General features: G+C 41.9%; 1 protein-coding gene across 1 annotated transcript in view; it reads right to left on the minus strand.

Moving 5' to 3' along the window:
- APBB2 (amyloid beta precursor protein binding family B member 2) overlaps positions 1–27,203 on the minus strand; it is a 375,440-nt gene that overhangs the window by 187,290 nt on the left and 160,947 nt on the right. The window contains exon 6 of the mRNA XM_080797039.1: positions 6,084–6,152. Coding sequence (XP_080653165.1) covers positions 6,084–6,102 — 19 coding nt within the window. The 5' untranslated portion in view covers positions 6,103–6,152. The remainder of the gene's footprint in view (positions 1–6,083; positions 6,153–27,203) is intronic.

The following is a 27,203-nucleotide window of genomic DNA, read 5'->3' on the forward strand; positions in this document are numbered from 1 at the left end:
TCACATCTCCCCTCACTGCACCCCACCCTGCCCCGCACCCCCGACCCTGTTCTCTACGAGGCAGCCACAATCAACCTACCTGACAATGCCAAGCCCCTTCTCAACTCTTTCCCCTTGCACAAGGAGTTTTGTTTCCTCTGCCTAGGAATGTCCTTTGCCCTCATCTCCCCTACCTCCCCCACCCTATATACCCCACCTGAAAACTCCTATGAATCCTTCAAAACCCAGCTTCTTTAGCCTTCCTCTGATTCCTATACACAACGATGGCTGCCACCTGTTCCATGCTAGGTATGTAGCAGGCTATTCCCATCAGCACTTCTAGCCATTGAGACATCTATCTCCCCTTCTAAATTGTAAGCTCCTTGAGGGCGGTGACTGTTCTATTCATTTTTAAGGACAATTTTATCAAGATATAATTTACATATTATAACAGCTCACTTTTAAAAGTGTACGGTTTGGGGGTATTTAGCATATTCTCAGAATTGTCCATCCATTACTAAGGTCTAATGGCAGAGTGCAATTATCACCCCAAAAAGAAACCCTCCGCTCATCAGCAGTCACCCTCTGTTCCTCCCACGCCCAAGCTCCTGGCAACCACTAACCTACTTTTTGTCCTTATGGAGTGCCCATTCTAGACATTTCACGTAAATACAACCACGAGACATGTGATCTTTTGTGACTGGCTTTCCTCACTTAGTGGATCATCAGGGTTCATCCTTCTTGTCGTATGTATCAGTACTTCATTCCTTTTTGTGGCCAAATCATATTTCATGGTATCAACAGACCACATTTTATTTAGGTGTTCATCAGTTAATGAACATTTGGAATGTTTCCATGTTTTAGCTACTATAAACCATGCTGCTATGAACATTCACATACAAGGCTTTGTGTGAACGTACGTTTTCAATTCTTGTGGGTGTAACCCAGGAGTGGAATTGTTAATTATATATGTAATTAATATATAATAATATATATCATATGTATATAATATATATTTGGTTATATAATGAAATACATACAGTTATATGTATTTATATAGTTACATAATATTATACATAAAGTTATATAATTAAATATATATGACCTTTCGAGGACCTGCAAGTGGTTTTACAAGGCAGGGGCACCATTTTACATTCCCACCAGCAGTGGATGAAGGTTCTCATTTCTCCACATCCTCCCCAACACTTGTTGTGTCTTTTTTATGCTAGCCATCCAAGGAGGTATGAAGTGACATCTTCTTGTCATTTCGATTTGCATTTCCCTTTCATTTTTATATTCCCAGAGTTTCCAGGGCCTTTCAACACAGCCTGGCATAGAAGAGTACTCAATAAATGTTTGATTCATTAATCCATCCACTCATTCATTAACTAAATACCCATCAAGCATCTGCTATGTGCCAGCTGCTCTTCTCAAGGCCAAGAATATGACAGTACACAAAATAAGCAAAATGAATGAGGAATGGGTAAGCAAACGCTGGTGACCCCGAGAGTCTTTAGTACAGAGGGGGTTCTGCTCTTGGATTTCTGGTGGTGAGATGGGTCCTGAAGACTTGGCCATTACCTCTACAGCTACTCGTCATGCTGTTATCAAGCCCCAACATCAATGCAGGAAGATCAATTTCTATTGCAGAGATGGATATAAGTTGAGAGTGTCACAAGAGCTAGTATCACTATGGCCATCGCTCTCCTGCACGCCCATAGGGAAACATCTGTTACAGCCTGGCATGCGTTTCCTCTTTAACCAGTAACAGCCCCACAATTTTTCTTGGGGAATCAACCTTTCTACACTCTCATTCCTTCATTCAACAGATTCTCTGGTGTGCATGGCCATGCAAAAGACTTCTAACTGCCTTCTAACTGCTAAGGTTATAGCAGTGGGCAAAAGTGACAAAAGAAAAACACCTACTCGTGCGCAGTTTACGGTCTAGGGGTTCAGCCCGTGTGTTTCAGGCAGAGATGACACTGCCCCTTGCTTTGTGGAGGACAGGGCCCAGGCCCAGCCAGTCACAGTAGCAAATCCCCATGGCTGTAGTGACCAGCTCAAGGAAAAGCAGGTTACCCACACAAAGCCAGTCCTAAGACTGGAATGATCAGAAAAGGGGTGCTCTCTTTTCTCTTGTTCTTGAACTAGAAGATCCTAGAACTTTGAAGGGTCACCATAAAGAGGCAACTAGCATTAGCATGGACCAATGAGCAAGTAGATCTATGTGACAGAGAGGGAAGAAGAAACTCTAATGACGTTGTTGGAATCCCTAAAACAAGCCACACCTGAAACGGGATACCCCTAGGCTTCTTGGCTGTTAAAGTCAACTGATTTTTTGTGTGGGCTTAAACCACTTTAAACTGAGTCTTCTCCTTCCAGCAACTGAAAAAAAAAAGGCTTTGTTAATAAATGGAATATTTTTTGTGAGGCCTAAACAAAATGAAGTAAGCCAGGGTTACTTAAAGTCCATGACTAACAAGGCTTTCCAGACACCCAGAGTTGCAAAGATCCCAGCACGGAGACAGAACCCTGTAATTCGGATGACATCTTAATAGAAATCCATGCTGGAACCCGTAGTTAAACCTGCCCCCTCGGTTTCTCTTTTCTGAGACCTCTAGGCATCTGTCAAAGGAAAATTTTTGTCACGAACGACAGGAAACTCTTCTCTCTATACCCTGCTGCTCTCCATGTGCTCCAGTGACACACTGACAAAATCGGAAATTGACAAATGGCCCAGAGAAGCTCCAGGTTTGCCCTGCGCGTCGGTGAAACTTGACAGATTCTTCATTTTCAGTTCTCTGCTACACAGTTTTATTTCCACTGAGGAGTTAACAGCCCAACTTCTACCCTCAGGAATGTTGCCTTTTGAACTAGACCTCAAAGTATGAAGGAAATGAAATAACTCAAATTTTTTTTTCTTTTAGGAAGGAGAGGCAAAAGAAGGCTGGTTTCCTGAAATTACTCATGAAAGTAAATTCTCAATGTGACAAAAATGATAAGAACTTCTCTCTGAACAAAAGAGGCAAAGGTTATGGGTCACTGAGGCGGAAAGATCACAGCATCAGAACCTTGGAAGTTTCTTTTTTTTTTTTTAAAGATTTATTTATTTGTTTTGGAGAGAGAGAAAGAGATAAAGAGAGAGCGTGCTTGTGACGGGGGTAGTGAGGGGTGTAGAGGCAGAGGGAGAGACAGGGAAGAATCTTCAAACACACTCGCTACTGAGCGCAGAGCTTGCCATGGGGCTTGATCCCAGGACCCTGAGATCATGACCTGAGCCGAAACCAAGAACTAGACACTCATCCAACTGAGCCACCCTGGCGCCCCTAACCTTGGTTAGTTTCTAAAGCCAAAGGAGCAGCTTCACATAGCTGAGTCACAGGGCAACTTGTCCAGGCTTTAGGGGACAAGGGTGATTTCAACAGCTAGGTGTCACCCACCTAAGGGTTTCCCATGCCCACTGAACTGAACTGCCTGAGGACTGGCTTTGTTAATCATCCCAAAGGGAGATGAGGAGACACGCCAGAGATGTACTAGATACTTTTCTTCAAGATACTCAGTCAGAGGGGCAGCTGGGTGGCTCAGTCAGAAAAGCGTCTGCCTTCGGCTCAGGTCGTGATCCCAGGGTGCTGGGATCGAGCCCCGCATCAGGCTCCTTGCTCAGTCAGAAGCCTGCTTCCCCCCTCCCTCTGCGACTCCCCCTGCTTGTGCTCACTTGCTCTCTGTCTCTCTCTCTCCCTCTGTCAAATACATAAATAAAATCTTAAAAAAAAAAGAAGAAGAAGAAGAAGAAAGGAACAGAATGGGCAATGAGAAGGAACAGTTATTAAACAAACTCGCCATGGCTCAAGTAGGCAGAAACTTAAGAGAAAAAGGCATTTGGGATGAGGAAAGAGGCACCGTGAAAAAGCACAGCTGAGCTGGGTCTTGAAGGGTAGGCTGGAGTCCCCCGGTGGGCCGGGATGAGAAAGGCACGCCAGATGAGGAAGCCTGGCGTCCCCAAATCCCCTGTGGCAAATGGGAAGATAAGCTGTTTTGGAAACCCAAGTCGGAATTTGTATTTCCAAATAAGAGTAAAGACCCTCAAAGCTTGGGACAGTATATGCTTATTCCAAGGATGTTTTCTGTGCTCAATTTCTAAGCCATTTTCATTGTTTGGAAGAGCCTTAATATCTTTGGAAGATTAACGTATGTTTTAAAGACAGCTTTAGACTTTTATGAACAAGTCTGATGAATACAGTCAAATGATCAAGCTTGAGAATACCAGTTTAGGTGAGAAAAAGCAGGTGAGCAATCAAGTAATGACACAGGTTGTCTTGAGTAACTGAGAAGCTGGGCCTCACGTCAATTCCAACAGGGAATCTAAAACAATGACAGAATCCTTGAAACAGGGTAACTGCCAGACTATGCCACAGGCTGAGAGACCTGCTTGGAAGGGACTCCTGAGTTGAACCTGAAAGGTTCAAGAGGCATCTTCCAGGCGGATAATGGTATATGTTCTGGGGTATGTTTGCTTTTTAAAAGGCTCCCTCTAGTCACAGCTCCCAGGAGTCGAGAAGGGGGATGTAGACTACCTGATGTCAGTTATTGGTCCCGACTCTGCTGCACTAGCTGTCGCCTGAATTTTCAAGTAAAAAATGATTGGAATATACACTCCCCTGAATTAAGAATACTGCTTTCCTTGTTAAATGTGTCACATCCTAGACCAATATATGATAGTAGTAGCTGTCATTGGAAAACCCTGCTGGATAACAGTGTCATTATCTCTCATATACCTACCAGCAAATAAAAGCAACTTGAGTACCATTAGGAAGAAGGAATACATTAGCATAATACAATATAAGTGTCAGTAAGAAATTCCTAGAAGCTATTTGATCAGTTCACTTCCATGGAGAGGAAAACACATTTTACATACTTGCCAGCTTTGTTCTTACAGTTTCTATACAGAGCTGATCTTGCCATGTATTAAAAAATTTTAAATGCTAAAGAGTTCCTAAAAGGAATCATTCACAACAATTTAAACTGCATTTTTTAAAAGGACACACATCTTTGCCTTGATTTACCAAAATTAATATGCCTGTTCAAATATGTATTTACAAAGAAAATCTATTGCCTGCCCCTAAATTATCACAGGGTGATGAGAGGCCTCTGAGAATCAGCTCTAAGTTCCTAATTTTCCTGTGTGAATTTAGGTTTGTCACATTGTTTTTGGCTGTTATAAATAAAAAAGGTATTACCTGTGGTTCATATATCTCTACTGAGCTTAGTATTTATTCTATTATGTTTTATTTAGTTTTCTGTTGAAACAGAACATGAAGTATTACATAAAGGAGAAAACAGCTTGGACGTACTTCTGGAGTTTAAAGACAGAACTAAGAGACTTTAATACCTATTTGTCCATGGCTTAAATCTACTTACGTAAAAACTCAGAATTTGCTTCGTGGTTTGTACCCTAACAAAATATGGATTCCCCCAGATTCCTCTTTGATTTGCAGTCCTATCCTGTATTTAATTCAAAATGTTACTGCAATTACTTCTTCCTCATTGTACTACTGCGAGGCAAAGAAGTAAATCCCACACCACATCGCGTATGGTCTAGCATCCATCATGACACAGAGAGGGATGTACAATAAAATTAAGGTGGTTTCCTTAAGGCCTAAACTTAATCATCACTAGATCCGGGAGAATACTGACCTGAGGAGTTCGACTCTAGACAAACCCAACAATGGCAAAGATGCTGTTTATGGAGACTCACCACCAACAACACCTCATTGTCCGTACATAAATATTTACAGGCTACCATATGCAATACCAGATGGCAAAATCTGACATAGCTTTAGTTTCCTGTTATAACCAACTAAAATATTTTTACATTATGCTATTACTAGAGTCATGCAATTATTACACAAATACATGTAAGTCCAATGGATTTTTCGATCTTATTTTAACAATCTCCTTTTCTAATACATTAATAAGAACAAGCAAAAACACGTCATTTTAGCAAACCATGTTTAACACCCGAACAATCATCCATCATATCCATTTGTTCAAGTTTTAATATTCAACTGCTTCTCTGCATTGAAACATGCGGAAGTGGGTCTGACCTGGAAGTACTTCTGACATGGGTCACGGGACTCCAGCTGTGGTGCAGGAACTAGGTTATAATTTGAAATCTGAAAAGAGGGATCATTGGAGAAATTAAAATCCCAAATAACAAAGCATACAAGAAAAAAAAAAAAAGCATAGTATTGACAATTCTTCCAAAAGCTGTCAAAAAAGTGAAACAATTTTTGGCAGATAATATCCAAATTTTTGTTTATTTATAGTTGGTAAAAACACATTTGACTGAAACTTGAATTTCTGCTTAACCACATTTCCCACAAACATTTCTTGAGATTTTTTTTTTCCCCATGCCCGGCTGCAGTTATCTGTCTGTCTTTGTCTTGTTATTTATCTATGTGTCTCAACTTTCCAATGCTTTTTCTCATTAAAAGCACAATTCAGAAGGCAGTAAGGAACAAACTGGTATATTTCACCACATAAAAAAGCAAACATTCTGTTTGGGAATACAAAATGACATAAACACAGTAAAGACAAAAAAAAAAACAAACTGAAAAAAAAAAAACATTACAAGGACATAAAGGGGCTAATTTCATTTATATAGAAAGAGCTCCTTAAAGTTATGAAGAATTTCCTTGAAGTTATTAAGAAAAATATGAATGAGCCTGTAGGAAAATGAGCAAAGGGCAGGACAAGTCCCAAGAGAAACGCAAATGTCCAACAAACATATAAATAACTAACCTTAGTCAAAACTAAAGAAAACGCAAATTTAAATAACAACAACTCGCTGTTTTCCTCTATCAGACTGCAGAGATTAACTAGCTTAATAGCACAAAACTGAAAGCAACAACACTGGAAATAGGAATTTTCAAAACTTGCTAATGGGAGTAAAAGCTGGCAAAACTTTTTCAAGAGCCATTTAGAAATATCTGAGCAAATTTAAAATGCATAGACCCCCCTACTCAGCAATTCCATTTTTTTTAAGATCTTATTTATTTATTTGACAGAGAGTGCATGCATACAGAGAGAGCGGCAGGTAGAGGGAGAAGCAGGCTCCCCACTGAGCACGGAGCCTGATACGGGACTCGATCTCACAGTGCTGGGATCATGACCTGAACCAAAGGCAGACAGATGCTTAATGGACTGAGCCACCAGGCATCCCAGCAACTCCATTTCTGAGAATTTATTTTAGAGATAAACCTACATGGACTCTTGTTCTAAAAGCAAAAGATCAGTAACTAACTGTTCTTCAGTGGACAGCTGGTTCATTAAATTATGATACCTCCATACAATGGAGTATTGTGCACTATTAGGAAAAACATAGTGGATCTACACGAGCTGATATGAAAAGGGCTTTACGACATATCACTAAGTGTTGAGTAACATGGACAGCAGGGCAAAATCAAATTTGAGTACAATTTTTAAAAGCTTGCACGTGACTGCATACACATATACAAGTGTATACATCTACACAGAATTTTTTTTTTAAGATTTTATTTATTTATTTGACAGAGAGAGACACAGATGGAGAGGGAACACAAGCAGGGAGAGTGGGAGAGAGAGAAGCAGGCTTCCCGCCAAGCAGGGAGCCCTATGCGGGACTCGATCCCAGGACCCTGTGATCATGACTTGAGCCGAAGGCAGACGCTTAATGACGGAGCCACCCAGGCGCCCCTATACAGAAAATTTCTTAAAAGAATAATAAAGAACTAGACACAGCGGTAAACCGCCAGTTTACCAAATGAGACACAAGAGAAGAAAATGTGAAAATAGACCATGTTTTCAATGAGTTGCCACCAGGAATATCACTTACAATGATAATCTATTATAATCATTCAAATGAGGATGCTGGGTGATTCCATCTATATAAGGTACAAAAACAGGAAAAACTTACCTATGTCAGGATAGTGGTTTACCCTGGAGGGCAGGAAAGGGGGAGCACCAAGAGGGTACCCTCTGGGATATTATGACAGTAAACGCAAGGTTTCTTGACCTGGGTATGGAAATTCATCAAGCGGCACCCTCACATGCACATTTCTGTGTGTTTATTACAGTTATAAGAGAAGTTTTTTTAAAAAAGTCAAATGTTGGCAATTTTCTAAAGCATTATTCAAATTGCTTAGCTTTGTATTTGTGAAGACTAAATTCTTTTCTAACCTTTCCAAACTAGTACCTTTAATGGGCATTACTCCCAACTTTATGATTCTGATAATGATCCGACAACTTGGTCTACTGACCCACAATACATTTTTAATTATATTTCCACATATTGTGGGTAAGGCTCATTACTCTGCTATAATTAAAAGGGTGGGTTTATTTTAAATTGCCCTGAAACAGCAAAAGATGCTTCCTCTATGCACCTTTGTCTTTTTCCTATTCCCTTCTCAGCTCCTGAAAAGTATTTTAAAATTCAGTTTTCTTTTTTTTTTAAGTTTTTGTCTTCAGCATACCTTAAGTTATAAGCAGAGTTAGACGTGACGTAATAGCTATTTCGAGACAATGAGTATCAATAAACAGAGAGAAAGCTAAGAGGCATACTTATAGGAGTAGAAAGACTTGAACAAACACTAAGAATCTAATTTTTTAGAGCATCTAATCTTTAAAAAAAAATTCCTCCTCCCCAGCATGAAAGAAACTCCCAACTTCTATGAAGTTATGAATTGACATTCTGGCTAATTGCTTCCTATTCTAAATGGCCCTGTGCTATTATTATCTGACCAATATTTATTCCACACACACCATGTGTGATGCTAGGAGCAGGGGACACTTTAGTGAACAAACACATTCCCCCTTCTCATGGAACTTATAGACAGGCTATCAGGAAGATGGACATTAATCACAAAATTATTCATCTCAGAGTTTACAGGTCTATGACCTGGAGGAAAAGAACTCAGTTCTCTGAGAAAATGGAATGAAGCAACACAGGATAGACTGGAGAGTCAGGAAACACTTATTTCCTGGAGAAAGTGCAATTTAAGTTGCAATTTGAGGACTAAACAGGATTTAGCAAGGTAAACATTTATTAGACACCTACCATGTGTAAGGCGGCCCCAGGAATAAAGCACAAACATGCAGAGCTATTTATCCCTAGGTATTTATCTCCCTTGATGAATAAACCTAATCTGATAAAAAGTTTCTAAGGACTTTGCAGCATGGACTACTTCCACATAAAAAGTAACCTGGGGGGGGGGGCACCTGGGTGGCCCAGGCATTAAGCAGCTGCCTTCGGCTCAGGTCATGATCCCAGGGTCCTGGGATCGAGGCCCCACACTGGGCTCTCTGCTCAGCAGGAAGCCTGCTTTTCCCTCTCCCACTCCTCCTGCTTGTGTTTTCTCTCTCGCTTGCTTTCTCTCTCTCTCTCTGTCAAATAAATAAATAAGATGCTTTAAAAGAAAAAAAAAAAGTAACCTGAGAAATACAAAAGCAATCTATGGTTTTAAGAATAAACCATGGCTGAGGCACCTGGGTGGCTCGGTCAGGTAAGCATGGGACTCTTGATTTTGGCTCAGGTCATGATCTCAGGGTTGTGATATCGAGCCCCAAGTTGGGCTCTCCACTCTGTGGAGAATCTACTAGAGATTCCCTCTCTCCCTCTTCCTCTGGCCCTCCCCGCCACATACCCATGCTCCTTTTCTCTCTCTCAAATCAGTAAAGCTTAAAAAAATAATAAAATGAAATAATAATAATAATAAAATAATCTGTAGCCATGCGGTCCAATATGGCAGCCACTGGAGCTAACGAACACCTGAGTGACTAGTACAACTAAGGAACGGAATTTCTCATTTTATTTCATTATAATTAATTTAAACCTAAATTTGTATAAAAAATAAATCTAAATTTATAAACTGATACTTGACAGTTGAAGGGAACTTCTTGGGTAGGTGAAGCTACTTTTTCAATAACACATTTTATGAAATCTAAATAGAGATCCAGTATTTCTATTGAAAATTCTGCATCACATTGAGTGCTAGAAGCGTAAACCACAGGGATTTTAAATACTTTGCATGAAAAAAAGTAAAATCTCTCATTAATAATTTTAAAACGTTGATTACATGTTGAAATGATGCTATTTTGGATATACGGAGTCAGATAAAACATACTGTTAAATTAATTTCACTTATTTTTTTTTGATAATGTGGTTACTAAAAAACTTCAGATAACATCTGTGGCTCATTACTTTTCTGTTGGAGAACCGCTGATCAAGGGAATGCAGACAGACTCTGAAACTTTACCCTCATCAAAATATTATCTACCTTTTCCATAAAAGCAAAGACAGGCAGAGACGCTCCCCCAGCTATAAAGCTGGAGAAGGTCGGTCAGTATCAGAACAGGTACATGTTTCCACGAAACCACATACTGAGTTCAAAGATGCCAGAGACTCGCACAAGCCACTACAAGCTCCATGTTAAGAATACAGCTGTGATTTTATTTTCTTTAAGATTTTATTTATTTATTTTTGAGAGAGAGAGAGAGAGTGAGTGCAAGTGGGGGGAAAGCAGGGGGAGGGGAGAAAGAATCTCCACCAAACTCCCCACTGAGCGCAGAGCCCAACTGGGGCTCGATCCTATGACCCTGAGGTCATGACCTAAGCTGAAATCAAGTGTCAGATGCCTAAACAACTGAGCCAACCAGATGCCCTGAGACTATAGTTGCGATTTTGTTTTATTTTTTAAATAAAGATTTTATTTATTTATTTATTTATTTATTTATTTATTTGAGAGACAGAGAGAGCATACGGAGGAGGAAGAGAATCTCAAGCAGACCCTGCACTGAGCACGGAGCCCACATGGGGCTCGATCTCAGGACCCCGAGATCATGACCTAACAGCTGATTCTAAAACAAAAGCATAAAAACTGTGTCAATGAAATAATCTAGTAACAATAGTTTCCTTCCAGCAGCATTTTCCTGTGTCCCATTAATGAAAATTAATGTTTCTATGCCTTGTGGTAATACCATTAAAGCTCATTAACTGTCGAGCAGGACCACAGAAGAGCATCTCCAAGCAGAAATCACGTGCACACTCCTAAACAAATAAATAAGCGCGTAAATAAATTAAATGCCCACTTGTATTTGGTCCAGTATAAGAACCTTTGTGCTTTTTTTCCCTGTTGGATATAAATATGTAAACACAAAATTTTACATATTATCGATTCAATTTTTTCTATTTTAACCATCAAAACCTCAATGGCTTTATTTCTGTCAATATGATATGTCCCTGACCAAGAATGCTACATCTCACTATAATCAGGCCCTATGTGTACTGATTATTCTTTTTATTTGTGATATTATATTTGTAATTTAAAGACACTTTCCTCTTATCTTTATTGTGTGTTTTGCCATTTTCTCAGAATGCAATTACACACTGTACCCATAAGGTTTCAAGTAGGAAACAGATGACACAATCAAATTAAGGTGGGTTTAATTAGGGACTATCAAAAAAAAAAAAAAAAAAAGGTTGGCAGTAGGAAATCCACAAGGGATAATGCAGACTCCAGGAGTGGCAGGAGCAAGTTACCACCCCTGGTCTGAGGGACAAGAAAATTGTACCCAGAGAGGACACTGCCCTACATGGTCACCATCTGCAATGGAGGGTATAGCGGGCTTTCAGCAACCCTGCACAAAACTGGAATCTTCTCCTGCTCTCACTGCCTGATCTTTTGACTGTAAGGTTGAGAAACTATTCCCAAGAAAGCTACAGTTGTGTGTAATTCTTCTTTTTCCAAGAAATAGATGAAAACTGACATGCGTTCACTTTTAGATACAGCTCAAGAACTGTGTCCTTGATAAGATTTCCTTTGAACTACCTAATTATTTTTTTAAAGATTTTATTTACTTTTTGGAGAGAGAGAGTGCAAGAGAAATAGAGAGTGTGAGCACACGTGCAGGGGGAGGGACGGAGGGAGAGGGAGAAGCAGGCTCTCCGCTGAGCAGGGAGCCCAAGGAGGTGGGACTCCATCCAAGAACTCTGGGATCATGCCCTGAGCTGAAGGCAGATGCTTAACCAACTAAGCCATCCAGCCACTCCTACCTAATTTTTTTTTTAAGATTTTATTTATTTACTTGACAGAGATCACAAGTAGGCGGGGGGAGGGGGGCGGGGGGGGGCAGGCTCCCTGCAGAGCAGAGAGCCCGATGTAGGGCTCGATCCCAGGACCCTGGGATCATGACCTAAGCAGAAGGCAGAGGCTTAACTCACTGAGCCACCCAGGTGCCCCAAAGCCACTCCTACCTAATTATTTTAATCACACTATCCCACACTAAACTTTGTACATATTTCTATTATTATACTTAACACATGACATTAAGTTTTTATTTTTATCATTTTTTCCTAACAAAGGGTAAATTCCTTGAAGAAAGAACTGCTTTACTTATTTTTACTTTATTACTTTTCCTTGAGGTAATAATTCACATACAATTATATTAGTTTCAGTCGTACAATGTTATGAATCAAAATATTTGTCTTATTGCAAATGATCACCACAATAAGTCCAGTTAACATCTGTCAACAGACACAGTCACTAAATTTTTGTTCTTGTGATGAGAACTTTCTGTGCACTTCTAAATGATGCCAAAGAGAGACAAAGGAAATAATTAAAAATCAAGGAATTTCACTTTACCTGTCTTTCTTGAATAGTCCCCAAAATGTCTGATCAATTCTTCTCAGTTTGCCTCATTCTCTGTTCTGTCCACTCCCTCCTTAGACCTTTAGTTATGCAACCTTCTCGCAGTTCCACAATTCCTGGCTCTGCCTCAGTCTAATTCCTCCTGACACCTCCTCCCAGAGGTATCCTAGTTCCATAACAGCAGATAAATACTGCTGTGTTCACAATCACTCCTTTATCCCAAAACTTCCAAAATAAAGTGCTTTCAGCACTGACAATCTAATACCCAATTAGACTCAAGAATCGCTCATTTACTTAAAACCTTCATTACCTTCAAATAGTAACTTTCCCTATCGAATCCAGTATAATCCTATCAGAAACACTCCCTTGTTATAACCAGTATTTTATAACATCTCCTTACTATTTTGAGTGAAATTCATAGATAAACAACTTATCTATACAAGTAAATTTCAGGAAAGGAGAAATAAAAGGAGAGATACATTCCAATAAGCAAATCTTCAGACAGATCTACACTGTTTGTCACACCAAACAGTCCGCAGATGCCTGCATCTACGGGGAGATTCACTGAGAAGGCAACAACCACAAATGCAAAGTCACAGAGGCACGTGTTGTGTTGTCAAGCCAGAAATCGTGATTTGCACTGCTGTCAAGAACGGCAATTTCAAAATGCTGAACAACGTTAAGAAAATTCTCCCAAAATGTTAAATACACGTTATCTTAAAATTAGAAGGAGTTTTCCACTTCTGAAAGATATAGTCTATATTAAAGCCATAAAAAATACTTTATGTTTAGAGCTTGTGGGCTCAGATGATTACAAACATGCTGTTTGCCTACATGAATATCTGGTAGGGTGTTTACAAGCTCTGCAGAAGAAGACATTCTTCGTTATATAGGGTTGTCCTGGGTATTGCAAGACATCTATCATCCCTGGACTCCACCCAGAAAGCCCAAGTAGGCCAGTAGTGGGCACCCTCCCACACTCCCTAAGGGGTGTTCTAGAGGCTTCCAAGCCCCCTGCTTTGAAAGTTGTAACATCAGCCCTGAGTGCTCTCCCCAATTCCTAATTCATAGGACACTGAGGTCCTATAGGATCTTGAACCAATACTTAATGTCCGAGGCACATTTTATTCAACTGCAAATCATGATTACCATCTGACACTTATGAGGATCAAATGAGATACAATACGCTTGCTTGCTTGCTTGCTTTGCTTACTGTCTGGCACATACTATTTTCTCCAACACATATGACCTGTTTTCTCAATGAGGTTGTAAGCTTTCTGAAGGAAAGTGAGGTGTCCTGGAGATCGCTGCATACCCATCAGAAGTACTCGATAAATTCTGGTGGCGCACATCTTCCTTCTTTTTTCCCTGCCCCGTTCTGTGCCCTGAAAATGTTCACAAATAATAAACTAAGTCCAAGAATGGAACAAAGAACTAAATTACAATGGGACCTTTCTTCTTGCCATTCCTGAAATCATTATTATAACCTGCCATGCATAGGAAGGGCTGTCAAAAAGCTGTCGCCTTACCCTCTTGAAAATCTACAGGGTTGTTATTAGTTGATAAGTACTTTTAAAGTAGACATCGCACTCCAGGATGAGACCCAGCTTCCAATTCATACTGATCTGTTCATCCTTTAAGGTTTTAACTATTTTCCCCTAAAGAATTTAATCTGTATTTTCAGATCTATAATTTGGAGCAGTGACATAAGATGACTCCACAATAGTCAAACTTACTTTGAAAAGTCCTTTGAATTGCCTACTTGGTACAATACACAGTTTCCATTAAACAACTGAAGTGCTTAAAATTTTATGATGCATAGGTAATGAAAAGTATTTAATAAGTATATGCATATGCAAATTTTATTTCAGCATTTTGTTCTTCCACAGAGAAGAAAGTAGAGGTGTGGCATATAATATCCCACTCTAAGGAAATAAACCTGATTTTTTTTTTTTAAAGTTTGAGACATAATTACTAGTAACAATTTCTTGCCATCCACAAACCTGGGTGCTACATGTCTGCTGTTGAGAATCACTGTTCTGGAAAAGCCTAATTTGTCATTTATATAACTTAAAATAGAAGAAAGTTCCAGCAACAAAAGCACAGGGACTAATCCTATCTCTAATGTCCATATCTTTTGCAAAAACACTTAAGGATGTTGATTTGTGATTCCAGCTCTTTATCTTACTTGATTCAGTGTTCTCAGAGCCAGATTTTAAAACCAATTCCAAGAACACTATCAAACAAAGGCAAATATGCACAGACAGGGAAAGTTCTATTTCCTGAAATGTATCCCAGGGGGGAAATACCAAAATTGGAAAAGAAATATTTTTAAGACAGAATAAAGGTAGACTTTTCCATTTACGAATTACCTTTATAATTCTTAACCAGAATTTCTTTAAGTGAAGCAAAAGCTTGATGATTCTCCCACAAATGTATTTGATCCCCATTTTTCATACTTCAAAGGCACGATGCCTGCCGTTTAGAAATAATGGCAATGTTTAATGCTTCTAAGAAGTGTCAGTTTAAAATATGCTCCCGGGTGGCTTTGGAGGGTGGGCTGCATTAATGGCTTCAATCATCCCCTCTCTGTGTCTTCGCCCTCTGCTCCATAAAGTTGTCGTCCCTTCCCACTGCCTTTGACATGTCACTGTGGGGCTTGCTTTGGCCGTTTAGAGGTTAGCCAATGGGATGACACAGAAGCTGGAAAAGCGTGGCCCATTTCCAGCCCCTGAAAAAGATTATGATCTGGACACACAAAGACACATGCAGGCTGGCCTCTTGGAAGGATGCTGGACACTGGGGTAGCTGAATCCTCTTGGCCAAGGCCCTCTTTGACGGGCCTCAGCCAGCTGGCCATCAAGCACATGGGAGACTACTGCAAAGGGCTGCACACTGTACCTGCAGCTGACCCGAGGCTCGTGAGAGAACCCAGCAGAGTCCGTAAGCACCCAAGCACCCCTCGGCCGTCCTGTAGATAGGAACGGCTCTTGCTGAAGTTCCTGAACTCTGGGGCAGTTCTTATGCAACATTATTGTGGCAACAGGTAAACGATACACTAACTATAGCCAGAATAACCAAAATGAGGTAACAGGAGAACCACTGGGACTTAGCCTGAATCTCGAGGCAGGGGAGGTAGGATGCCATGTGACGGTCCCACCGTGGGGAATCCAGTTCTTCCTTGGACACTAATGCTCTCCCGATGTTACACGGGGATGTTGTGACCAAGATGGGCTGCATCCTTCATTTCTCCCATTGTTCATTCACAGCACACAACCACTGACACTCTGCATGTTAGAACAGCCCGTGATGGCAAATCTTAGGAATGTGTCATAAGGACATACTGGCAGCGTTACTTCTAGTAGGAACAGAATCAGAAACAAGTTAAATCCTCATCAGTAGGAAACTGATTAAATAAAGCAACCCATCTTTACAATGGAACATCATGCATTATTTAAAAGTGACAATGTTCCACAGTTGCATAGGCAGATCGCTACTAAATATTATCGAACAAAAAAATGAACTATAAACAGTGTTACATACACAGGACGTTCAACTTTTCTGTATGTCTGAAAGTTATAATGAAAAGTTAAAATAGGGGCACCTGGGTGGCTCAGTGGGTTAAAGCCTCTGCCTTCAGCTCCGGTCCTGATCCCAGGGTCCTGGCATCAAGCCCGTGTTGGGCTCTCTGCTCAGCGGGAAGCCTGCTTCTCCCTCTCTCTCTGCCTGCCTCTCTGCCTACTTGTGATCTCTGCCTGTCAAATAAATAAATAAAATCTTTAAAAAAAAAAAAAAAGAAAGAAAAGTTAAAATAAAGGTAGCATGTAGAGGGACGCCTGGGTGGCTCAGTTGGTTAAGCCGCTGCCTTTGGCTCAGGTCATGATCCCAGGGTTCAGGGGATCGAGTCCCGCATCGGGCTCCTTGCTCAGCAGGGAGCCTGCTTCTCTCACTGCCTCTGCCTGCCACTCTGCCTGCTTGTGTGTACTCTCTCTCTCTGACAAATAAATAAATAAAATCTTAAAAAAAAAAAAAAGGTAGCATGTAGAGTGTCACTCTTTCATTAATTTTTTTTAAAAAATCTGTAGTAATAAAAAACACAGATTTAGAAAATTATACAAAACAAGCAACTACGGGTTGTTATAAAGAAAACACTCTGATAACTACTGCCCAGATCAAGAAACAGACTTTTCTACCCCCCCACCCCCCACCAGAACCCTGAATTTACGGTAATCACTTCCTTGATTTTCTTTATGATTTCATTAGCTCACTGTACAACCTTGGTCAATATAGTTAATTCTTGGTTTTTTTTTTTAATAATTTCACCAGGAAGCACATAATATCTGGTTTTCACTGGTTTCTAATGTTTGCAGCCATTGTCACTCACAGTCTGGTTCCATTAAGTCAATGGGGATTGCAAAGTGACAGTACTCTGATTCTCCCATTTCATTTCCATTTATTGAGCAGAAAAATTTTAGACGATGCCTCCCATCGTCTACTACATGGTTCCCTAGTGGTCAGTTCATATAAGAAAGGCAGGATAAATATGTGATTCTTTCCTGACTACTTTCAAGATAACGAACTAGTGTCCCATTAACCCTAGGCGGTAATCAATTTTTTTTGGTATCATCAGACATCATGGATTTCATCATGATGTCATCAGACATCAGACATACTTGCAACTCTTATTTTTTAATCTCAAATTGTCCCATCTGGGGGCATCCAGGTTGGCTCCTAAGTCCTTCTCACATGGCCCTCATCTTTGACACTTATTATCTAGAGATGTTCCAGACTCATCTCTATTATCTAGAGATTACTCTGTTCCTTTTTTTCTTAATAGTATATTTGTATGGGATGTAATCTTGCTAGTGTTCTGTACTTATATGAAATCTTATAAAAGTACAGAATACTAACTATATCATATCCCATAAGCTTACTATGAAAAGAGAAAATATGGAACAGAGCGATATCCTTACAATGAAAACATGCCCAAAACACATGCTTAAAAAAAAGTTAAAATATGATCTACTACTTCAAAAGAGGGTAAAAGATTATTTTCAAAATTATAGAAGACATGAAAGAACAGTACGCATCTCCATTAGAAAATTTACATATAATTTACATAGTCTCTTTACTACCTTTCTCTCCCTTATTTGGAAAGCTCCGTGAGAGCCGGGACCCCATCGATCTCGTTCATCAGTATATTCCCAGCGTCTGGTGTGTGGCAGACGTTCAAGAAATAGCCCATAAAGGAAGGTAGAGAAATCGTCACTAAAACGTTAACAGCAGTAATCTCCGCGTGGCAGGATTTCGAAAAATGTCTTCCAATGCTTTATATGCTGCTGATTCGTGTAAATTCTTTTATAATGAGTACGAAGTATTTTCATATTCAGAGCAAAGAGTTATTTTCAATGTAGAAGAAAGTTTGTACATGAAACTATCTACATACATACTATGTTTCTAGAAGAAGGAAAGTAAAAAAGAAGCGTGCCCCATCTCCCTGTCCCCCCGACCCTCACCATGTACGTCTTCTACTCATAAAGGAAGCCTCTGAGGTAATAGGTGATAAGGCTGAGTTTCCTAAGGAAGACTAGGTTTAGAGTTTGTGAAAAGGAAGACAGCAACCACCCATCTGCCTTCCATGCTATATTTGACAGATTTTACTCTGTAGCTCCGAAAACATGTTAATAGGACTTCTCGCGGTGAGAGGAAGGGATTAAAAAAGCAAAGAACCTTGTTGCGATAGTTTGGCACTATATTGAAAATGGCTCACAGGGCCTGCAATTCATGGAACAAAGATAACATCTTTTCATAAAATCTGCACTCCAAGACGTCCCAAATATACAACCGGGAAATGCCGACGGCAGTGACGCAAACGCACCAAACAGAACAATCCCAAACAAGAACGAGAGGAAGCCTTAATTTGCTTCACTGGGCCTTCATAGATCTATTAGAGAAAACATACGAGATGAACTGCCTCATAAAACAGATGGTCTTCTCCAGTTCCCTTTTTTTTTTTTTTAAACAAGATAATTAAGGGAAACGAAAGAGTAAGGATCTTGTTAAATTGGCTAAGGAAAATGATTTCATTTGAAGTAGAATGCCTGAGTTTCTGGAGAAAGGATTTCAAGTTTCCCCTCAAAGCTGATGCAGGTCATTTGGCAAAGCCTATACCAGAAAGGGAAGCCATCCCTAGGGCCAGAGCCTTCTAGATAGCAAGGAACATCCTGTCAGACCCTTTTAACAGAGGCAGAAAGGAAGGCTGTGGGGTAACATGGCCTTGTTGAAAGAGCACTGGACAGGGAGTCAGGACAGAGGATATTGGACTTCTTGGTTAGTGAGTCTAACAAACCTATTTCACCTGTCACCTTTTAATTTTCCTAGAGAAAGCCATTATTCATTCCCCTATCCTATCTTGGTAATAACAACAAATGTGATAATGAGAAAAAGCTCTATAGCAAAGACTACAAGTACAAAATTGTTAGTTTAGAATGGAATTTTGTTTCATTGCCACATATAAAAGTCCCACTGTGCAGTACTGATGAGAATCAAAAGTCAGAGGGAAGGAAATGGAGGGTCCAGGTGTTCTGAACCTAAGAGAAGAAGACTATGTCCATGTCTGTTCTCTAAGCTCTAAAACACTTTCTTGAGGAAAACGAGAAACAGATAAAAGTATACCACAAAAGCAACTCAAAATTCCATGCCAGATTTTTGACTGAGACAACAATAGGAGCCAGGAATCTTTTACAGTCTTGACTGGGATTCAGCCAAGAAAGGACATTGCCCCCAAATGTTACCTCGTCAGCCATAATGCCTACTGCACCTGAATTTTCAACCAAAAGCCAGGAGATAATATTTAGCCCTGGATAGCATTAAGTAACTATTGTTGAGAGTTTCTTCTGAGCTAAATAAACATAAATAGTATGCACAACGTCTCTCGGGTCTGACAAGCCTTAAGAGACAGGCACTATTATTCTCATTTTACAACCAAGTTAAGAAACTTGCAGAACATCAGACAGCTAATAAGCAGCAGGGCCCAAGCTCCACACCCCGTCTATGATCCCAGAATCTTCACTTTCGTATTCTACTCTACTGCCTCTCCCAGAAAGCAGAAAGAGGGATGGGACTGGCGAAACAGAGCCTCCAAAGATCCCATTTGCAGAGATGACTGGTTCAAGGAGGTGAGTGTCACAACCCAGCAATTAGGGAATGTCTTCTCTTCAGTCACATCGCAAAAGCCAACACTGAACTTCCCTTCTGACCTGCCTCATTACCTCGGGATCTCTCCTCTTCTCCCTGCATTCTTGAAATCCTTCCTCCTCTCTCATTGGGACTTTTCCTGGTGCTTCTCATACCACTTCCCTAATCCTTCTTCATGAAAACCAAATCCACTCTAGTCTTCAAAAATTACAGTGAAATCTCATTTCAACACATAATGCATATGAATCAATCCTGATTTGGCCATGTAGTGGCTTGGAGTCACTGGGCAATTTTCTCAATGATAATGATCTCTAACATTTACATTACATTGACTATTTACCAGACATTGTCTTAAGACTTCATACATATTAAAAAAAAAAAAAAAAGAAAAAGAAAGAAAGACTTCATGCATATTAACTATTCCAATCCTTATAACCACACAGTGAGTTACGGAACTATTACTGTCCTCATTGCACAGAAGTAACAGGTAGCGAGGTAGTAAGTGCGTGCCCACGGCCACACACCAGGCAGGTGGTGGTGAAGCTACTCTGTTTTCGGTTTCTCTGAACTTCAGTTCTCTCCTCTCTGACATAAAAATAATATTTATTTCACGTGGTCCCAAGGCAGAAATGGAATAAACATAGCTAGAGTGGTTTCAGTTAATTCTTAGATTCCCCCTTCTTCCTCTGGGATTTCTGGGATCATCCTGAGGTACAACCCAGAGACTTTCAATTAGATGAGAACAGAGAGATAAGGGAAGCAAGTGCTTGGTGTCTCCCGGACATGCTGTCTCATGTGTGAGTTACACACACCTCTGAGGCAAATCCTACCATCCCTTTTTTTACCAAGGAGCGATTTGAGAACCCGTGCATGGACGTCCTGCTAGTGACTTGACCCAGAACTGGAATCCACATCTGCATATTTTCTCTCCACTGTGTTTTAAGGGGCTTGAGGGGACAGCCAAGCCTGCTAGTTTCCCATCTTCCTCCCATAGCCATACTCCCAAGAGGACGGCTGTATAAATGCCACAAGCAACCAGTGTTTCCGGGATTGCCAGTGTTACCTTCCCCAGAGAAATCAAGATGGAAAAGCATCATCACTGATAAAAGTAGGGGAGAAAAAAGATAAAAATAGGTGTAGTCACATTTACTGACCCTGCATGATTCCCAACTCCTCTGATAAGAAAAAAAAGGAAGGAGGGCAGGTGGGCAAAGCAACGATGATGGGAAGGAGGGCCAGAGGAAGGAAGGAGAAAAACAGGAAACCATCCCAGGCCACGGATGATAATGAACATAATCCCGAAGTACAATCTATGTGTTCTCTCAACTGCTTTAGGACTTTTTTTCCCACAAGAGGGTCAGTGACTGATCTTACTGGGACAACCTTCCTTCTCGGCCCTTTGGCCCAGGGCCTCCAGTGAGAGGCCTCAGGGAAGACGGGCCGCCCAGAAACGCTCTCCTCAGAAAGGCAGCAGGAGGGAAGAAAAGGGCTCAGCCCTGACCCGCAGGCCGAGGCCGCGGGAGGAACAGGGCGTTCCTCTCCACACAGGATGCCCATTCACACACCAAGGTCCTCCTCTATCTCTGGCCACCATCGGCCCTCCCAGTCAAAACGCAAGGACTGCCGGGAAAACGGAAGGCCACGGGGCTGCCAGGGAAGCTGGAACAAAGGCGGCCCAGAGGCCAGAACCACACCCGTCACCTCGCCTGTGCTCCCACCTGCTATTCTCAAGCTGGGAAAAGGACACGCCGCCTCAGAACTGTCTTAAAAATCTGTTTAGACCTACCGGGGGCCCAATATCACGCTGACAGATGAGCTTGCGAGGGTCCATAAACTCAGAAATATTGTGGACACACTTACATGGCTCTTTCTTGAAGACAGTTTTCCCAGGTTAAGAACCGCTACCCTAGTTGGTCACAGTGAGAAAACTGGGCTATGGAAAAAGAAATCCTTACTCTCCCACGAAGTCTCCTTCTCAGGCCCCCTGGTTCAGTGAGGCAGACATCAAGCAAGATCCCGGCCACCTCTGACGTCATCCTGCCCCAGCCCTTGTGTCCATCTGGGTTCTGGCACCGGCGATCCATGACTCAGGAGCTATGGGCATCTGAATTCTCCTCCCTTCATTGCCACTGGCAGTGCCTAAGCCACAGTTCTACAAATTCTCATGGAGGCCTGCAGTCTACCTCCCCCTGATCACCCGTCTGCCCTCACTCCAGCCTCCTGCACACTTCTACAGATATGCCCTTCCAAGAGAATTCACCACCTTTCTCACCACCATGCCACATCCCAGACCATTAAAAGTGGGACCCTAGGGCCAGAGCACCTGGGTTTGAATTCTGTCTCCATCATCTCCTTTTGAGTGTCTCTGGGTAAGTCACCTAACCTCTGTGTCTCAGTTTTGTCAATGGTAAAATGGGCATAATGAGGGTACCCACGTCAAAGGCTTGCTGCAGGGATTGGGTGAGTATGGTACATTTGGTGCGATATAAGTCTTAGCTGTCATCATCATCAAAGTGACTCTTTTAAGGGCTACCCACTGGCTAACAAATAAAAACTCCCATTCCATCAATATGCTCTCAAAACACTCCATGTGCAAGTCCAAACTAGGCCCAACTTGCCTCCAGTCTCTATGGACATAAGCCCTTTCTGTACCACCTGACCCCCACGGGCACACCAGACTGGGCTCCACACTCTTTACTGAACCTACTGAAAGTTTCCCATTCATACACCTCGGTTATTCACTCTGCCTGGGATGTCCCATCAGGGCCTGTTGAACCCTTACTATCTCTCCTGGATGAGCCCAAACACTGATCCTACCCAAGTCACCATGATCAAGACTTCCAGTGGACAGCACTAAAGGTGTTAATACAACTAGCAGGTTTTGTGGTCCTGCCCCTACCTGCCCAATAGCCATCTTTCTGATCTACCTCAAAGAACTAACCTTTATCCTCTTATGACTGCAGCAGTCAGAACAAAAGGCTTTTGAAGCCTTTTTCTAAAAGGTCCTTGGGGTCACACATTGTTTCCTGGTTCCTTTGGAATAATAATCTTTCATTAACGAAGAAGAGGATGCACAGGTCAACCATATATATTTTTATTATATACACGGATGACTGAAATTGTTTTAGGTCTAAGCTCCAAGGTTACAAAGAAAGTGTCATTTTACTAGATGATGTCTACAATCTCTCTTTATATTTTGACGGTGCTGGAACTTATAGTTCCCTTTTTCCTAACAGCTTAGAAGACAATTTTGATTTTACACCTTAAATTATCTCATAATACATATGATAGCACCACCTGTTTTGTTTTGTGTTTTAAGATTTATTTATTACTTGAGAGAGAAGCGGGGAGAAGAGGGGGGAGAGAAAATCTCAAGCAGACCCCCGAGTGTGGAGCCCGATGTAGGGCTCAATCCCATAACCCCAAGATCGTGACCTGAGCAGAAACCAAGAGTCGGATGCTTAACCCACTGAGCCACCCAGCTGCCCCCATAACACTACTTCTACCTTCCACACAGAAAATGATGCATTGAGTATTTACACTAAGTCCAAGACAGTGAAAAAGAAAACCCTAACTTGGGTTATTATTTCCACCCCCGCTATTTTCAGCAATGCAGAATCCCACGATAAATTGTTTTCTATAAAAGTACAGAACTAGCCCCCAGATTTCTTGAAATCCCCAGGGTGGAACTTAGCTATAAAAAGTTTGAAAAGAAGTAGAAAATTTAATAATCCCATTACCCTGAAATCCAATAAAGCCTGTTGGAGCTTCACATTTTTAAGAAATCAGACTATTTATGCTATTACCCCAAGTACTGCTATAGTTTCCTAGGAAGCCATAAATATATACAATGTAGTTCCCCAGAACACAGACTGAGACGATCATAAAAAAGGCCATAAGGAAGATACCGGCCATGAAGCATGGCTCCACGGTACTTGCTATAGCAGGTTTGTGCAGGCAAGTTCATTTATTTTGAAAATTACATTTCTAAGTCCACAACTCATTGCTTTCAACTGTGAACAACTTTTAATACAAGTTAGAATGTCCTTCTCAGAGCCGGTTTTCACACGAGCTAAAGGTCATACTGAATATCAAGGAACAGTTCGGAGGCAATCACGGCATACGGAGAAAGCTCATAACATCTGTATCTTCACATTTGCTTCAGCTATCATTGCATTCAGCTGCAAGTATCAGAAAACCTAACTAACGGGAGAGTCAATAAACAGGAAGTCACTGGAAGGTTCAAGGCTGCTGGTGTCAGTGCAACAGGAACAATGTCAGAGCAGGTATCCTGGTGATGTTCTTGGCTTTTCCTTCATGCTTGTAACCTCATGGTGACATAAGGGCTGCTGTGCGTTCAGAGAGTATCAGTATTCAAGGCAGAACGCAGAGGAAAGCAAGTGAGGGCACGGACAGGCTCATGGGTTAGGTTTTATCAGGACCTTAAATGCTTTCCTGGAAACTCCACCCCCACACCCCAGCGGACTTAGTCTCAGATGTGTCCCCCCCAACAACCAGAACCAGGTCACATGACTGCACTAGCTGCAAAGAATCCTGGGAAGTCAGCGGTCAGGACCGACAGGTTGGCTGGGAGCATCACAACTACTGTCTAAGGCTGATCACCATGCCGCTCTGAAGTAAATGCGGAATTTGTTAGCAAAAATGGAGCAGGACAGAGGCCCTGGGTGGGCAATTATTTGTCTCTCTCTTGAGTCGCCGTCTTGAGAATAAGAAAGTCATCCAATAAGCAGACAAGATAATTACAGTATTTCCAAAGTGTTTTTTGTTCCCCCAACTCAAAAGCATCTACCAGATAGAAAGTAATGTGTTACAAATTCCAATACCTACAAAACGAAACAAAAACTGGTTAATCTTCAGGTTTGCACGCTCTGGTTTTTTCTCTCTACATCTGAACAGATAAAAATTGACAGTCAGATGGAGAAAAGGTGTGTGTGAAGTCTTGGTGCTGTGAATCCCCATCACAACCTGAATGGATTCTACAAAGTTCTACCTGAGGTGAGTTTCACCTTTCACTAGGAAGGAAGGCCACACCGGCTGTGATACAAACCTTAAAGATGGGGGTGAAGCATCCGGCCTGTATTTTTCCCACTCCGTTTTCCCTCTTCCCTCATCCACCTCCCCTGAGCCTGCCTGACCAAACAGGTGCATCTCTTCAGCACCCTGGATCTCCCATGGGATCACCCTCCCTACTTAACATTCAATGGCTTCCCACTGCTATTCAGAAACTATCAAAACCCCCTACACCACGACTCCGAGTCTGTGCAGCCCAGCCTCCTTCCCCAACCCCAACCCCATCTCTCACCAAGCCTTACCATGCCTGGTACGCTCTGGACATTCTGGTCCTTTCCGTTCCTTGAACTGTCCCTATTACCACAGACTGCAATGAATGAGCTTTCTTTCCTCAGTTCTACAGGGCTGGGCTTTTCCCAGGCTTCTGATCACAGATCAAACAGCACTTCCTCAAGGACATCCTCCCTGTGCCACTGACGTCATGGGGGCCCTGCCCAGTAACTCTCCGTCATCCTGCTGAGTCCTCCACAGCCCGGCCCACAATCTGTGATTATCTCCTCTGTCTCGGTGGCTTTCTTCTTGTCTCCCTCCATCACTCAAATGAAGCGAAGCTCCAGGGACGCAGGCCCCTTACCTACCTTAGCCCGCTGCTCTGTCCCCACAGACCAGCACACAGAAAGGCTCTAGACCATTCTGCCATCTGCTTCTGGGACCCGGTAGTCACTAATTCCTCATATTCCTCAGCCACCATATAGACGCTGCACTCCCCGGAACCTGCCCCCCGCAATCCCTGACCTGGGACTCTCCTCTCTCTCCCAGCAGCTTCTCTTGCTTGTAACCCCTTCCTACTCCTCTCATGGCCGCTGAAGCAGGCAGCCGAGTGGTCTGGAGCACAAAGCCTGCAGCCAGACAGCCTGGGCTCAAATCCCGACTACACCGCTTACAGGGTAGCCTGAAAAAAGTTCCTTGTCTCCTCTGTGCCTCAGTGTCCTCATTTGTAACAGAGTGATACGAGAGGCTCCCATGTCACAGACAGCCGCCAGGAGGATTGGGAGAATACACCCTAAGTACTCAGAACAACGTCCGGCTTGAAAGAGTTCCATTATTAACAACACCGTAGTTAGTAATGTCAATAGCTTATCAGCGTGAACAGACTCTTTGTTTTCACTAGGATATATTCTTCCCATGCGGCCCCGTTTCCACAGGTCCCTCCACAACACCCCCACTCAGGTGCGCCTCGAGTACCACTCATGGACCTGCAACCCCACAGTGGCTCTGTTAGCTCTGCGATCTGAATCCCTTCTACTCCCAGACCCTTGTCCTACGGGAGGACGGAGCTCTCAACATTTGGATTTAAGCCCTTGAACTTCACTGATGACACAGATCTTTACCGGTCTTCCCCTCCTCTGAGCTGCTACACCAACATGATTTGATTCTGATCATTGTTGCCACCTTTGGTCCTGTCTACATGAAAACTCAGCTCTTCGAGGAGAAGATGTAACTCTTCTTGGTCCTTTGGAGGATCGAGCACAACATTAAAAGTACAGCAGATATGGTACCAATCTACTGATTGGCTCGGATCACCCCTCCCGCCTTAATGCCACCCTGTCCCTCAACCAGAGAAACGGGAAGCATTATTTTAAGCCTTGATTAAACTGGACCCTCAGTGGAAGAGACAAGGGTTTCAAAAACAAAAGGCTTCTATCTCCTGACATTCAAAAATACCAGGAAATCCTCTTTACCCCTAGGTGAGCCCCAGTTGCAAGGCTAGAATGGTAGCAGGTACGCACGACTTAGCCAAGTCATGTTGGATTTATTGGTATTGAGTTCCAAGTAAGCAATATGCAACTTATGCTATTTGGGGAATTTTCTTGCACCCTTGGAGATGAGGATCAACACTTCCCATGATTGGATACTCCTAAGAGAGAATTCTAAGGAAAAGACAAATGTAATTCCACAGGCTTATGTATTTTCCATAAAACTGAAAGGAAGAAAATGACTTAAAAGTCTAGATATGGTTCAACAAAGCATTCTCTATAGAATATGCATGCTTGCTTTTTTCTGTTTCTATCCCTCTCTCCATAAACACACACACGTGTGCATGTGCTCATTCAAGAAAAGTCTATAAGGTACGGAAGTTAACAACGAACTGACCTATCTGGTGACCCTGAAATATGCCAAGTCATTCCTTTCAGAATTCTATGGGTTCCGTCTCGCAAGGATTTTTGTGGCCTTCATTCAGGTCATCAGAGGTCACTTCCCCTGAGAATAGTATTAGGTTTGCATAAATGAACAAGTGTCCAGGAAACATGG

The sequence above is a fragment of the Martes martes genome, assembly GCF_963455335.1.
Source record: "Martes martes genome assembly, chromosome: 2".
Classification (NCBI taxonomy): domain Eukaryota; kingdom Metazoa; phylum Chordata; class Mammalia; order Carnivora; family Mustelidae; genus Martes; species Martes martes.